This window comes from Macaca thibetana, chromosome X (genome assembly GCF_024542745.1).
Source record: "Macaca thibetana thibetana isolate TM-01 chromosome X, ASM2454274v1, whole genome shotgun sequence".
NCBI classification, from domain to species: domain Eukaryota; kingdom Metazoa; phylum Chordata; class Mammalia; order Primates; family Cercopithecidae; genus Macaca; species Macaca thibetana.
In genome coordinates, this window is record NC_065598.1 from 81449107 (window position 1) to 81465951 (window position 16845).

The 16845-nt window shown below is 35.5% G+C and overlaps 1 protein-coding gene across 1 annotated transcript in view; it reads right to left on the minus strand.

Annotated features, from left to right (window-relative positions):
• Positions 1–4966: 4966 nt before the first annotated feature.
• The window catches only part of POF1B (POF1B actin binding protein), a 102755-nt gene continuing 90876 nt past the window's right edge, over positions 4967–16845 (minus strand). The window contains exon 15 of the mRNA XM_050776503.1: positions 4967–5105. Within this exon, the coding sequence (XP_050632460.1) occupies positions 4967–5105 (139 nt within the window). The remainder of the gene's footprint in view (positions 5106–16845) is intronic.

The window sequence follows — 16845 nt, forward strand, 5'->3', positions numbered from 1 at the left end:
CGGTAACCATCCTTCTACTCTCTATATCCATGAGTTCAACTGTTTTGACTTTTAGATCTGACAAATAATTGAGAACATGCAATGTTTGTCTTTCTGTTTCTGGCTTATGTCACTTAACATAGTGACCTCTAGTTCCATCCATGACTCCTTAACTGCCCCCGAATTTTGGACACTGTTTTTTTTAAGTATTTTGGAAAACTCACACCTGTTCTCATTTTTAAACCTTAATAATAACAGTTTCCTATTAAGCTAATAAAACTTCCCCTTATATTATTTGTAATGTGTGCATAACATAGAACACTTTTTTTACAGTTACATATATGAATTATTGGCAGAGGAGAAACTCCTCTGTTGTTCCTACACCAAGGGAAAAAAAAATGTAAGGACTGTATAGCTCATGAAGAATATTAACATTTTTCTATGACAAAATATTGATAAAACTGGAATTGTATCAATTCATGTTATGCAGCTTAACATTTTAGCCAAAATATTAAGATAATATAAATGAGGCTTTTAGCTTCATATCAAGACCTATTTGAATACTTCTAGAAAAGAACATTAAAAGTTTTTTCCTCATTTATGGTTTGATGTAGTGTAGTGCCCCAACTGTTCTTAATGGTTTCTTAGTATAATGCATAATTATTATAATATAATTATAAGGCATTGCAGAATTTTATGTGGATACTTGCAAAGATATTTCAGTTCAAAACTTCAAATTATATACCCAAATATGTTTGTTGCCTTAATCTGTACTTGGACAAAGGCAACATTTTAATTTTTGCTAAGTCTTAACTTTAGCCAGATGGGTTGAAATTTAAAATTTTCATACTCATCTTGCATTGAAAAAATACTTGTGTTCACTTATGTTCACTTTGTAAGGTCATTAAAGCCCAATTGCTAAATCAACTTCTAAGCATACTAAATACTCTGCTACAAAATATTTCTCCCAAGTAGGATAAATCTGTCAAGTATTTGCTGTTGCTATTTTTATTCCCTAGGTCTTTATATCTATGTAATATTTCAATGACATGTTTGCATACCACTATGAAAAAACTTACCTTCCTTCCACCTACTACTACCATATTGTGTTATATGTTTTTTAAGAGGTAGGCTCATTTGGGGAAGGTATGCTTTAAAAGAACAGATTTGCCAAGGGACTAATATGTACTTAGAACCAGAATAGCATACTGTATAATTTAGTGGACTTAGTTATTTTAAAAGATATTATTCCACTTCCCTACTAAATGAAATTAATCATCACCTTTGACTTAGCTATCTCTCCAACAGGTGAAAATACTGTGAATAAAGCATATCTTTTAGTCATAAGGCCTAGTGTGAAAAGCAAATGTGAAAAGCAAAGTAGATATGTATTCTATACTAGCTATTATTTTTGCTTCAATTGTATTTTATCTTTTTCTGTTAAAAAAAAAAAACCATGATTTCATCTTGTGACTGAACTGCACATATAATATCAGAGAAAATCTTCTAATGGCATAACTTGTAAAATCTCTACCCCAACAAATTAGTTCAATATCTAGGAGGCACCCTATCTGAAAAATAATGAGCTATCTTCTACGGTGTCTGCAATCAAACTTTAAACAAGCAGGTCCCTCTTTCAATTAGTGTGTTGTTATACTGAATACATGAGTGTTACAGAAAAGATTTAGGTCTCATAAATGGCTGAAGAAGCTGTCATCTACAGAACTAATTCATTCCATTAGATTTCTTGGGTTAGCAGCATGGTTCCAAATTCTGATTGGCCTTTAGTGATGGAAAAATAACAAAGTACTAATGCAGACACTCACACACACACAAAACAAAAACGCCTTTGAGTTGTAATACTTTGAAGTGGATCCATTCATGGCTAGAAAAGAAAAAAAAAGTTATCTTACAACTGGTTCATAATTAAAATCAATGTTACTGTATGCAAAGTTATGGAAAATTATTTCAATTGGTATGCATAAACAAAAGGACATCCATTGCACTTTTGTGGCACTGTTTTATACATATATTCAATGACACAATGATTTGTCTTTCTTACTTTAGTCATGGTATGTTTCAAATGACTTTAAGAGTGAAAGAGAATTAAGTAGATTTCCTTCTTAGTATTATTTAGAGTTTAAGTATGTCCAATTGTCTCTTAATAAATATGGATTTTCATCTGTGAATGCATTTAAATATATTCTGACCTTGCTATCAGTATCTATAGATTCTTCAAATATCAATTTTGATTTTTACTGCTGCACATTTTTACTGTAGAGAGAAGTAGCGGCTACTGTTCTGTAGACCCTTTATTTGGCAGGTCTTCATATTGCCACCTCTGGGACACATGTGGTTAGGGTTAGTAGCAGCAATTGCTTCTCAGTCTTAACTTTCGGCATCAAATTATCTTTGGCAAATTTTAAATTCTATGGGTTGATAATTAGTAGTAAGTAATTTTCAGCTAATTAATGACCTAACAAAAACAACATTTCAGAGTTTAAATGCGGTTATTTTTACTTTGGGATTACTAAACATTGGTTGCTTTCATTGATGACAACAACCATACTTAAAAGATTGATGGCTGGATTGTAGTAAAAGAAGGGCTTCAGCGCTAAAGAAACTTTTTGGATTTTTTTTTGTTGACTTAAATATTTGAGCTTGTTCAACCAAAAGATGTTTCTAAAAGTTATTTAACAGATGTTTAATTTTATTAACTATACATCTGAAGTGTAATTTTTAAATATTTTTCAAAAGGTTCTGCAGAATACCTGATTGATATTTGTATATTTGTCTATTGCTCATCATAGTATACTTAAGCATTTTAAGGCTTTTATTGAAGTATAATAAACGTAGAAAAAATTGACATAAGTATTCAAATAAATGAATTTTCCCAAACTGAACATGCATACGCAACCATCTCCCAGATAAAGAAACAGAACATTATTAAGACCCTGAATCCCTCCTTATGCTTCCTTTTAATCAGTATCCACCCCACAAGGATAACCATTTCTTCATTTAATAGCCATAGATTTAGTTTTGCCTACTTTTAGTACCTCAGTAGTTTGACAGGTAGATAATTTATCATAAGAAGTCAAAAGCTGTCATTTTCACAATGTTTTAAGTCAGATCGGTATGATTTGAGAACTAGAATCCTCAAACTTTTCTCTGTTCATTTCACCAGAAGGATATCACACATTCCTATGATCCCTACCAGTGGCTTACTATTAGAATCTCTTGAACCAGTGTAGGAGTATATAATTAGGAAAAAAACCCAAGAACATTCTGTTAGCAGTTTTTCAACCTCAACACTATTTACTAGGGGCTGGACAATTCTTTGTTGTGGGAGACTGTCCTTCACACTGTATTATGTTCAGCAGCATCCTAGTTCTCTAACCACTAGATGCCAATAATACCCACCCCTCTGGTTGTGAAAACCAAAAATGTCTCTAGACATTGCTAAATGTCCCCTAAGGTACAAAATTGCTGCTGCAGGGAGCAACTGTGCTAGGGAATATATAGTTGGCCCTTGGTATCCATGGGTTCTCCACCAATGATGGGTTGAAAATATTCAGGAAAAATATCACTTCTGTAATGAACACGTACAGACTTTTTTTTACTGTTATTACCGCCTAAACAATACAGTATAACATGTACTTAGAATCTACATTGAATTAGGTATCGTAAGCTAGAAATGACTTAAAGTATACAGTAAGATGTGCATAGGTTATATGCAAATATTATGCCATTTTGTATAAGGGACTTGAGCATGTACAGATTTTGATATCTGCAGGGGATCCTGGAACCAATCTCTCATGGATATTGAAGGACAACTATATACCCCCTGTTTGATGATCATTACTTTAAAACTTAATAGAGCAATATGTGAAAGTTTTAGAGAAGTAGCTCTCATTCCTTTATAAGAAGGTTTCAATAATCAGTCCCCTTAGCAATGGATTGGACCACCTAAAAGATGCTAAGATCCATGTCACCTGGCCATTTTGGAGGATGTTGTAGAAGGTAAGTAAATATTGGAGTATATGATGTTTAAAGTATTCTTCAGCAGCCTCACTATAACTGTGGGATTTAAAGCTGGAGGATGTTACAATCTAGTGAGGAAGCTAGAAGCATCTCTTCTTTCTAAATCCTAATTATATATATATATACACACACACATATATATACACACACACGTATATACATGTGTGTATATATATGTGTAAAATCCACAGGAATAAGTACCACATGCAAGATTGCAAGACAATTCTATTGAAACATGCCTCTTCTCCATTTTCCAGTTGCCTTCATAATTGTCTATGACATTTGCTACCTGCTTTAGAAAAAGGGAAACTTTTTTGGAAAATTTGAATGGAACCCATTCAATAACTACTGAGGTAGGCAAGAAAATAAATAAAATTAGTATATCACTAATGTTTATCTTCCTTTTGTGGGGCAAAAATTATATTTATATTATAGCTTAAATAATCAATTATATTGCCCTATGTATGAATCTTTCCAAAATTTCTTAATTTCCACTATGTATCAATAATGGAAACAGAAAATCCCAAGAGAAAAAAATACTCAAAAGTTTTTGGTTCATTTGATTTTTTACATCAATTTTAAAAAGCTGTACATATATAATCGGTCGGGCGCGGTGGATCACGCCTGTAATCCCAACACTTTGGGAGGCCGAGGCGTGCAGATCACGAGGTCAGGAGATCGAGACCATCCTGACTAACACAGTGAAACCCCGTCTCTACTAAAAATACAAAAAGAATTACCCGGGCATAGTGGCGGGCGCCTGTAGACCCAGCTACTCGGGAGTCTGAGGCATGAGAATGGCGTGAACCCAGGAGGCGGAGCTTGCAGTGAGCCGAGATCGCGCCACTGCACTCCAGCCTGGGCTGCAGAGGGAGACTCCGTCTCAAAAAAAAAAAAAAAAAGAAAAGAAAAGAAAAAAACCTGTACATATATAATCAAAATAGGGCTAAAAATGTCCAAGTGAACTTACACAAGTGTATTTGTCTTCTGTTTTCTCAATCACAATAGTCTGTGTTTCACTACCCGGTGGTATATATTCGTAGTCATCATACAGGAGGCCTAGGATTGGATATTGTGTCCTGTACCTGTAGACAAGAAAAGAGTTTACAGGCTGCATGAGAAAATAACTTACATTCCTTTTTAGTCACTCCTAGTTTGATTGCCCTTATTAAGCCAATTTGGCTCTGAATGACTTTTTAACTGTTACTGAAAAAAGAAAAAAAAATCCAATTTCAATGGACAAAGATGTACAACCATTATTTTCAAGAAAATAAAATAGAGAGACTTCTGTTTCTGGCCATGATGGACCACTGGCAGCACAGGACAGTGACCCCAGAAAAGGGAAGCAAATGATATGGGCCCTACAAGTGCCTAGCTCACTGCCTGGAGAGATTTTCTTGGTCACAGGATAAGGAAAAGGAAGCTAAACAGATCCCAGCAGTCTCACCAAGATGAGATGATAAAGTTTAGAATAAATATAGGCAAAGGCACCCTGAGTTTGTGCGGCACAGGAGCAGACAGAAGAGAGCTACATAGGCAGAGGTCAGGACAGCTGTAGGGGTTTTCCCAAGAACCTTTGGGTGAGTACAGATCAGTGTGTCTATATGTGGAGAAGCTACCAAGACTTAGGAAATAATGACTAGAAAAGAGCAGGCTGGCAATTTTTGGAGCTCTCATAGGGTTGGTAATGTTTTGTGTTCCACTAAGCAGAGTGAAAAGCTCTCCCGATGTAGAGGCCATCAGATAGATACCACAGAATATTGCCTTAGTAGTGGGATAAAATTAGCCTCAAAGTACAGGTTATTCTCAAAAAGCTTAAAAGCAAGGCTTGAATGTATGAAATTGTTTCCAAGTAATTTCCTCTCAGAACAAAACCCCAAATATTTTAAGTAATACCCTAGCAAAAATCTAAAATTCAACAATATAAAATCACAATTCATGGCATTCAATGAAAAATGAATAGTCATGCAATGGAAGATATGACTAATAATGAAGAGAAATATAAATTAGTAGAAACAGACCAAGAGACAATACTGATAAAAAATTAGTAGGCAGATGTGCATTTATTACAAACATGCAAAATATACAATGTATATTCAAGAAGTTAGAGGAAAGCATGAACACAATGAGGAGAGAAATAGAGAATATAAAAAAGATCCACAATGGACTTCTAAAGATTAAAAATATAGATGGCATTAACAGCAGATTAGGCACTGCCTTAAAAAAAGACCAGTAAATTAACAGCAGATTAGGCACTGCATTAAAAAAAAAGACCAATAAATTTGAATACATCAAGAGAAATAATCTAAAATAAAACAAAAGAAAATGGAAAAAAAATGAACGAAGCATGAAATAACTGTGGAAAATATCAAATGTCCTTATATATGTATAATTAAAGTCCTGCAGGATTGGCAGCAGAAAAAAATAATTGAAGACATAATGACCAAATTATTTCCAAGTGTGATGTAAAGCTATAAACACATGTATCCAAGAAGCTTAGTGAATGTGAAAAAAAGAAACATGAAGAAAACTACAGAGAGGCACATCATTATCAAATTGCTGAAAACCAGTCAAAGAGAATCTTAAAAACAGTCTCAGAGAAGAAAGGACATTATTCAAAGAACAAAAATCATAAGATTAACAAAAAACTTATCAGTCACAATGAAAGTCAGAAGACAGAAGAGCAACATTGTTAAAGTACTTTTTTAAAAAAAGTGTAAAAAAAAAATCTCCTTAATCTGATAAGCAACTTCAGCAAACTCTCAGGATACAAAATCAATGTACAAAAATCACAAGCATTCTTATACACCAATAACAGAAAAACAGAGAGCCAAATCATGAGTGATCTCTCATTCACAGTTGCTTCAAAGAGAATGAAATACCTAGGAATCCAACTTACAAGGGATGTGAAGGACCTTTTCAAGGAAAACTACAAACCACTGCTCAGCGAAATAAAAGAAGACACAAACAAATGGAAGAACAGTCCATGCTCATGGATAGGAAGAATCAATATTGGAAAATGGTCATAGTGCCCAAGGTAGTTTATAGATTCAATGCCATCCCCATCAAGCTACCAATGACTTTCTTCACGGAATTGGAAAAAACTACTTTCAAGTTCATATGGAACCAAAAAAGAGCCCGCATTTCCAAGAAAATCCAAAGCCAAAAGAAAAAAGTTGGAGGCATCACGCTACCTGACTTCAAACTATATACAAGGCTACAGTAACCAAAACAGCATGGTACTGGTACCAAAACAGAGATATAGACCAACGGAACAGAACAGAGCCCTCAGAAATAATACCACACATCTGCAACCATCTGATCTTTGACAAACCTGACAAAAACAAGAAATGGGGAAAGGATTCCCTATTTAATAAATGGTGCTGGGAAAACTGGCTAGCCATGTGTAGAAAGCTGAAACTGGATCCCTTCCTTACACCTTATACAAAAATTAATTCAAGATGGATTAAGGACTTAAATGTTAGACCTAAAACCATAAAAACCCTAGAAGAAAACCTAGGCAATACCATTCAGGCCATAGGCATGAGCAAGGATTTCATGACTAAAACACCAAAAGCAATGACAACAAAAGCCAGAATTGACAAATGGGACCAAATTAAACTAAAGAGCTTCTGCACAGCAAAAGAAACCACCATCAGAGTGAACAGGCAACCTACAGAATGGGAGAAAATTTTTGCAATCTACCCATCTGACAAAGGGCTAATATCCAGAATCTACAAAGAACTTAAACAAATTTACAAGAAAAAATCAAACAACCCCATCAAAAAGTAGGCAAAGGACATGAACAGACACTTCTCAAAAGAAGACATTTATGCAGCCAACAGACACATGAAAAGATGTTCATCATCACTGGTCATCAGAGAAATGCACATCAAAACCACAATGAGATACCATCTCACACTAGTTAGAATGGTGATCATTAAAAAGGAAACAATAGGTGCTGGAGAAGATGTGGAGAATTAGGAACACTTTTACACTGTTGGTGGGACTGTAAACTAGTTCAACCATTGTGGAAGACAGTGTGGCGATTCCTCAAGGATCTAGAACTAGAAATACCATTTGACCCATCCATCCCATTACTGGGTATATGCCCAATGGATTATAAATCATGCTGCTCTAAAGACACATGCACACGTATGTTTATTGTGTCACTATTCACAATAGCAAAGACTTGGAATCAACCCAAATGTCTATCAATGATAGACTGGATTAAGAAAATGTGGGATATATACACCATGGAATACTATGCAGCCATAAAAAAGGATGAGTTCATGTCCTTTGTAGTGACGTGGATGAAGCTGGAAACCATAATTCTGAGCAAACTATTCCAAGGACAGAAAACCAAATACCCCATGTTCTTACTCACAGGTGGGAATTAAACAATGAGAACACTTGGACACAGGGTGGGGAACATCACACACCAGGGCCTGTCATGGGGTGCCCCGAGGGGGAAGGGATAGCATTAGGAGATATACATAATATAAATGACAAGTTAATGGGTGCAGCACACCAACATGGCACATGTATACATATGTAACAAACCTGCACATTGTGCACATGTACCCTAGACTTAAAGTATAATAAAAATTAAAAAAAAGACCAGCTTACTCGTCTATACACAACAAAAATATTTTTGAATAATGAAGAATTGATAAAGACTGTTTTCAGACTTAAAAGGCCAAAAGAAGTATTCAGCAGAAAAGAAGCATGATAAGAAATGTTAAAAGAAGTTTTTAAGGCAAAGGGAAAATGATACAAGATAGAAATTTGAATTTGACCAAAGTAATACATAGTACCAGAAAAGATTAATATGTAGGTGAATTTAAAATATTTTTTTTCTTATTGTTAATATTTCTTTAAAAGATAATTGACTGTTGAAAACAAAAATAATAATGTATTTAGGGGCTAATGATATATGTAAAATAAGTATATATGATAAAAATAGTGAAAGTCATATTAGTCATATGAAGGGGAAATGGAAGTTGATTATTACAAAGTTGTTATGCTACATGTGATGGGATCTAATATTATTGGAAAATAAGCAGTGATCACTTAAAGAAGAATATTATAAACCCTACAGCAATCAAAAGAAAGAAGTATACCTAATAAGCTAATAAAATAGATTAAACGAAACATGAAGAAATAATCCAAAAGAAGAGAGGAAAAGAGAAAGAACGAAAATGTGAGGTAAATAGAAAACAAATAGCAAGAAAGTAAATTTAAATCTCTCCATATAGATATGTATGGCCTAAACACTCCAATTAAAAAGCAAAGATTGTTAAATTAGATAAAAACTCAAGACCCAACTACATGTGCTATTTACAAAAACCATACAATCCTTAACACTTTACCAACAAGCAAACTAATAGATTAGTGTAAAAGGATGGAAACATATGTACCATGCAATTTCTAATCAAAAGAAAGTTGGAGTGGTTATATAAATATCAGATGAAGTAGCCTTCAGAACAAGAAGCATTAGTGCAGATAAAGGGTGATTTTATAATGATAAAGGTGTCAATTCATCAACAAGATGTAGCAATCCTAAATGTTCATTCATCAATAAAACATAACAATCCTAAATGTTTATGTACCTCCCAGCAGAAATTCAAAATACATGAAGCAAATACTGATAGAACTGAAAGGAGAAATAAGCAAATCCACAATTAGAGTTGGAGATTTTGGCATGCCTTTCAAGATAATTGATATAAGTAGAAAGAAAATTAGTAAATATATAGATGAAATCCCCAAATATGTGGAAACCAAAAAATACAAATCTGAAAAACCGGTAGATCCAAGTACAAATTAAAAGGAAAGTTAGAAAATATTTTGAACTAAATGCAAATGAAAATATAACTTATCAAAATTGTGGGATGCAGCTAAAATAGTGCTTAAGTAGAAATTTATAGCATTCAAAGTTTATATTACAAAAGAAGAATGGTCTAAAATCAATGACCTATGTTTCCAGGTTTTGAAACTGGAAAAGAAACAGAAAAGTAAGTGGAAAATAACATAAGAAAAAACAAAGATAGGAGAAGAAATCAGTGAAATAGGAAAGAGAGAAACAGTATAGGAAAATCAATTAAATTGAAAGCTGATTCTTCAAGAATATCAACTTAAATTAACACAACTCTAGTCAGACTGGTTAGCAAAGAAAAAGAACATACAGTTTACCAATATCAAGAAAGAAGGGATATCCCTATAGGTCCTACAGTCTTTGAAAGAATAATAAAGAAATATTATGGCAATTTTATGCCAAAACTTGGCAATTTAGATGAAATGCACAAATTCCTCGAGAGCTACAAACTAAAAAAGCTAACTAAAGAAGAAATAGATAATCTGAATAAGTATGGGTCAATTTTTAAAATTGAATTTGCAATTAGATGCTTTCACACAAAGTCAACTCCAGTCCAGGATGACTTTACTAGTTATCTCTACCAAAAAATTAACAAATAAATGATATCAATCTTACATAAACTCTTCCAAAATATAAAATAGTAGGGCATACTTCTCAACTCATTGTATGAGGTCAGCATTACTCTGGTGACAAAGCAGTCAGAGGCATCATGAGAAAAGAAATGTACAGGCTAATATCACTAGTGAATACAGGTGTCAGATCCTTAACAAAATTTGAGCAAATTGGATCTAGCAATTTATAAAAAGGATACTACATTAATCTAGCACAATTTATCCCAGTAACAAAAGGTTGGTTTAATATTCAAAAATCAGCAATTCATCATTTTAACAGATCAAACAATAAAAACTTACGTTTGGGTTTGGGATTTTAAGAATAGAGGAGTAAGGAGTTTGACAGACCCTCCCTACAATAAAACAATTATTTGATGATTTCACTGGTTAAAATAAACTGCATATTTAAAAAAATTAATCATTTTAAGTCTCTGGAACTCATTTAAGGGAGGACAGCAAATAGAAAAATATTCAAGAAAATCTACTAAACCTTGTTAAGAACATTGAAAGACTATGATATTTGAGCCATGACCTGCTTCGTCCAACTACCTCCTATCCCTAAGCTCCTGTTTCGGGCAAGAGTGGTTGAGAAGTCGTACTCTCTTCTTCTACCCTGTCCCCCACTTGTAGAATGGAAACTCTATAGCAGACATGGCAGGCTGAAAATATTGGGTTCCAGATCAACTCTATCCAACATACTCCTTGGTCAGAGATTCCACAATGACAGAAGCAAGCCAAGGAGACCACAGGCTGCCACCTCCCCTCAATGTCCACTGACAGAACAGATTGTCACTGGAAAAAGTGGGTACCTGCTCCAGTTCTGGTGCAGTAGCACAGGGATTCTTCCCAGGTTGAAAGGCAATGATATGGTTTGACTGTCTCCCCACCAAGATCTCAACTTGAATTGTATCTACCAGAATTCTCACGTGTTGTTGGAGAGATCCAGGGGAGGTAATCGAATCATGGGGGCTGGTCTTTCCTGTGCTATTCTCTTGATAGTGAGTAAGTCTCATGAGATCTTATGGTTTTATCAGGGGTTTCTGTTTTTGCATCTTTCTCATTTTCTCTTGCCACTGCCATGTAGGAAATGCCTTTCACATCCCGCCATAATTCTCAGGCCTCTCCAGCCATGTGGAACTGTTAAGTTCAATTAAACCTCTTTTTGTTCTCAGTTTCAGATATATGTTTATCAGCAGCATGAAAACGAACTAATACAGGCTGTCTATAAGTACAAATGCTATGCAGCTCTGTGTGATGGGACTGACTTCATTTGAAACAGATAATGTAAAAATCCACATCTAAGAACGTTGTTGAAAATACCGATGGACTTTGTGGAGAGCAATTAAGAAGAGGCTGGAGGCTCTAGAATACAAGCAAAATGGCAGAGCAGCCTGAAGATAAATAGGAAAAGAGATGGCTAAAAAGAGTCCTCCTGGGATCACAGTCATTTATGGGAGTCAAGAAAGCTACGCACATATGCTAGGCCACAACCACTCAGGCGCATGCAGAGCAGAAATTGGGGGAAGAAATGAAAGCATGTCACAAGGTGGACATACCATCAACACAGGTCACATGACTCACTGGCGCAAGGGGCTTAAATGTAACCTCTAACAAATTGTTGAACAAAAAGTTGCTCTGGTCCAGGGGCAATTCCTAGGAAGCCAAGCTACAAATAAAATCAGGTTCATACATGGCAGTCGGGCCAACCATGTGCATGCCCAAGGCTGCATGCTCTCATGTGCAATCAAGGAGGGAGCTTCCAATACACTAGTCTCTGGCTGAATGTGGGTCAAAAAAATGCAAATATCCTGAACTGTGATGGCAGCTCCCAAGCCACACATATATCCAATAGTGTAAAAATATAACTGAGTAAGGTGTCATAAGCACAACTTTTTACCACTAGGTGGCTTATTCAAGCTTGGGGGCATCCTCTGGGTAGTTCAGTCAGAAGGGAAAAAGCAAAAAAAACAAAACAAACACACACACACACACACACACACACAAAAAAAAAAAAAAAAAAAAAAACAAGAGAAAAAAATCTGAACAGGGACACTAGAAGATAAACAATTTGGAGAAAACAAAAGACTTTGAAGAATTAGTTTAGGGAAAGTACTAAGTACATAATCATGCAAACAACCCCTAGCAAGAGGTGGGGGTGTGGGAACAGGGATCAGTATCCAGAGTTGCTACAGCATATTCTTCAAAATGTCTAATTTTCAAAATAAAATTATAAAACATGCGAATAAAGAAGAAATACTGACACATAAAAGGAGGGAAGAAAGCAGGCAATAGAAAATTTTTGTATTTTGTTTATTTTTCAACTTATATTTCAGAAAACGGAGTACAAGTGCAAGTCTGTTACAAAAGTTTACATGATGCTGAGGTTTGTGGTATGAATGACCCTGTCACCCAAGTATTGAACATGGTACCCATAGTTTTTCAGCCCTTGCCTGCTGCCATCTCTCCACCCTCCAGTAGTCCCCAGTGTCTACTGTTCCAATCTTTATGCCCATGAGTATCCCATGTTTAGCTCCCACATTTAAGTGAGAACATGCACTATCTGGTTTTCTGCTTCTGTTAGTTTTATATAGGATAATGGCCTCCAGGTGCATTCATTTTACTTCAAAATACATGATTTTTTTTATGGCTGCACAGTATTACATGGTGTATATATACCACATTATCTTCTTCCAGTCCAACATTGATGGGCACCTGGGTTGATTCCATGTTTTTGCTATTTTGAAATAACACTGCAATGAACATGCAGGTGCATGTGTCTTTGGGTAGAATGATTTTTTTTACTTTGGGTATATACCCAGAAATGAGAATGCTGGGTCAAATGGTAAACTCGTAGTTCTTTGAGGAATCTCCAAACCGCTTTCCACAGTGGCTGAACTAATTTACATTCCTACCAACAGTGCATAAGCATTCCCTTTGATCTGCACCCTCATCAGCACCTGTTGTTTATCGACTTTTTAATAATGGCCATTCTAACTGGTGTGAAATGTTATCACATTGTGGTTTTACTTTTATTTCTCTGATCATTAGTGATGATAAGCATTTTATTCATGTTTGGTGGTTTCTTGTATGTCTTCATTTGAGAAGTGTATGTTCATATCCATTGCCCCTTTTTAATGATTTTTTTTTTGCTTGTTGATTTAAGTTCCTTACAGATTCTGCATATTAGAACTTTACAGATACAGAGTTAGTGCATATTTTCTCCCATTTTGTAGGTTGTCTGTTTACTCCCTTGATATTTTCTCTTGCTCAGCAGAAGTTCTTTAGTTTAATTAGATACCGTTTGTCAATTTTCGCTTTTGTTGTCGTTGCTTTTGACATCTTTGTCATTACATCTTTGTCTGTGCCTGTGTCCTGAATGGTAATGCCTAGATTGTCTTCCAGGAATTTTATAGTTTTGGAGTTTACATTTAAGTCTTTAGTTCATCTTGAGTTAATTTTTGCATATAGTGTAAGGAGGGGTCCAGTTTCAATCTTCTGCATATGGATAGCCAGTTATCCTGGCACCATTTATTGAATAGGGAATTCTTTCCCCATTACTTGTTTTTGAAACCTTGGTCAAAGATCAGATAGTTATAGGTGTGTGGCCTTATTTCTGGGTTCTCTATTCTGTTCCATTGGTCTACGTGTCTGTTCTTGTACCAGTACCATGCTGTTTTGGTTAGTGTAGCCCTGTAGTATAAATTAAAGTTGAGTAGTGTGATGCCCCCAAGCTTTGTTCTTTTTGTTTTGGATTGCCTTGGCTGTACGGGCTCTTTTTTGGTTCCATATGAATTTTAAAAGTTTTTTTTGTAGTTCTGTGAAGAATGTCAAAGATAGTTAAGTGGAAATAGTATTGAATCTATAAATTGCTTTGGGCAGTATGGTCATTTTAACAATATTGATTCTTCCTATCCATAAGCATGGAATCATTTTCCATTTCTTTGCAGCATCTCTGATTTTTTTTTTTTTTTTTTTTGAGCAGTTTTGTAGTTCTACTTGTAGAGATCTTTCACCTCCCTAGTTAGCTGTATTCTTTTTGTGACAATTGTGAATAGGAGGTCGTTTCTGATTTGGCTCTCTGCTTGATATTTGTTGGTGGATAGGAATGCTAGTGACTTTTTCACATTGATTTTGTATCCTGAGACTTTGCTGAAGTTGTTTATCAGCTTAAGAAACTTTTGGACTGAGACTGTGGAGTTTTCTAGATATAGGATCATGTCATCTGCAAACACGGATAGTTTGACTTCCTCTCTTCCTATTTGGATGCCTTTATTTCTTTCTCTTGCCTGATTGCCCTGTTCAGTACTTGAATGTTCAACATTCAATACTATGTTCAGTAGGAGTGGTGAGAGAGGGCATCCTTTTCTTGTGCTGGTTTTCAGTGGGAATGCTTCCAGCTTTTGCCCATTCAGTATGATGTTGGCCGTGGCTTTTTCACACATGGCTCGTATTATTTTGAGGTATGTTCCTTCCATACCTAGTTTATTGAGAAATTTTAACATAAATGGATGTTGAATTTTATAGAAAGCCTTTTCTGCATCTATTGAGATAATCATGTGTTTTTTGTCTTTAGTTGTGTTTATGTGATAAATCAGTTATTAATTTGTATATGTCTAACCAACCTTGTGTTCCAGGGATGAAGCCTACTTGATTATGGTGGGTAAGCTTTTTGATGAACTGCTGGATTTGGTTTGCCAGTATTTGTTGAGGATTTTTGCATTGATGTTCATCAAGGGTATTGACCTGAAATTTTCATTTTGTTTTTGTATCTCTGCCAGGTTTTGATATCAGGGTGATGCTGGCCTCATATAACGAGTTAGGGAGGAGTCCTTCTTCCTCTGTCTTGTAGAATAGTTTCAGCAGGAATGGTCCCAGCTCTTCTTTGTATCTTTGGTAGAATTCAGCTGTGAATCCGCCTAGTCCTGGCCTTTTTGTTGTTGTTGTTTGGCACGCTATTTATTACTGCTTCAATTTCAAAACTCATTATTGGTCTGTTAGAGGATTAAATCTCTTCCTGGTTCACTCTTGGGAGGGTGTATGTGTCCAGGAGTTAATCCTGGACACAGCAAAAGAAACCATCAACAGAGTAAACAGACAACCTACAGAATGGGCAAAAATTTTTTGCAAACTATGCATCTGACAAAGGTCTAATATCCAGCTTCTGTAAGGAACTTAAACAAATTTACAAGAAAAAAACAAACAACCCCTTAAAAAAAAAGTGAGCAAATGACATGAACAGACACTTTTCAAAAGAAGATGTATATGTGACCAACAAGCATATTATAAAAAGCTTAACATCACTGATCATTAGAGAAATGCAAATCAAAACCACAATGAGATACCATCTCACACCAGTCAGATTGACTATTATTTAAAAAGTCAAAAATGACAGATGCTGGTGAGGTTGTGGAGTAACATGAACACTTATACACTGTTAGAGGTGTGTAAATTAGTTCAGCCATTAAGAAAGTGTAGCAACTCCTTAAAGACCTAAAGACAGAGATACCATTCAACCCAGCAATCTCATTACTGGGTGTATACCTAAAGCAAAATAAATCATTCAATTGTAAAGATGCATACATGTGTATGTTCATTGCAGCACTATTCACTATAGCAAAGACATGGAGTCAGCCTAATGCCCATCAATGATAGGCTGGATAAAGAAAATATGGTACATTTACACCATGGAATACTACGCACACATAAAAAAGAACAAGATCATATCATTTTCAGGGACATGGATGGAGCTGGAGGCCATTATTCTTAGCAAACTAACACAGGACCAGAAAACCAAATATTGCATGTTCTCACTTATAAGTGGGAGCTAAATGATGAGAACACATGGACATGTAGAGAGGAGCAACACACACTTGGCCTTTCAGAAGGTGGAAGGTGGGAGGAGCGAGAGGATCAGGAAGAATAACTAATGGATACTAAGCTTAATACATGGGTGACAAAATAATCTGTACAACAAACCTCTGTGACTCAAGTTTACCTGTGTAACAAATCTTCACTTGTACCACTGAACATAAAATAAAAGTTAAAGAAGAAAAAAACAGGCATGGTGGCTCATGCCTGTAATCCCAGCACTTTGAGAGGCCAAGGGGCAGACTGGCCAACATGGTGAAACCCTGTCTGTACTAAAAATACAAAAATTAGCAAGGAGTGGTGGTGCATGCCTGTAATCCCAGATACTCTGGAGGCTGATGCAGGAGAATCACTTGAATCTGGGAATCAATGGTTGCAGTGAGCTGGAATCATGCCACTGCACTCCAGGCTGGGTGACAGAGCAAGACTCCATCAAAAAACATGAAGAAGAGGAAGAGGAAGAGGAAGAAG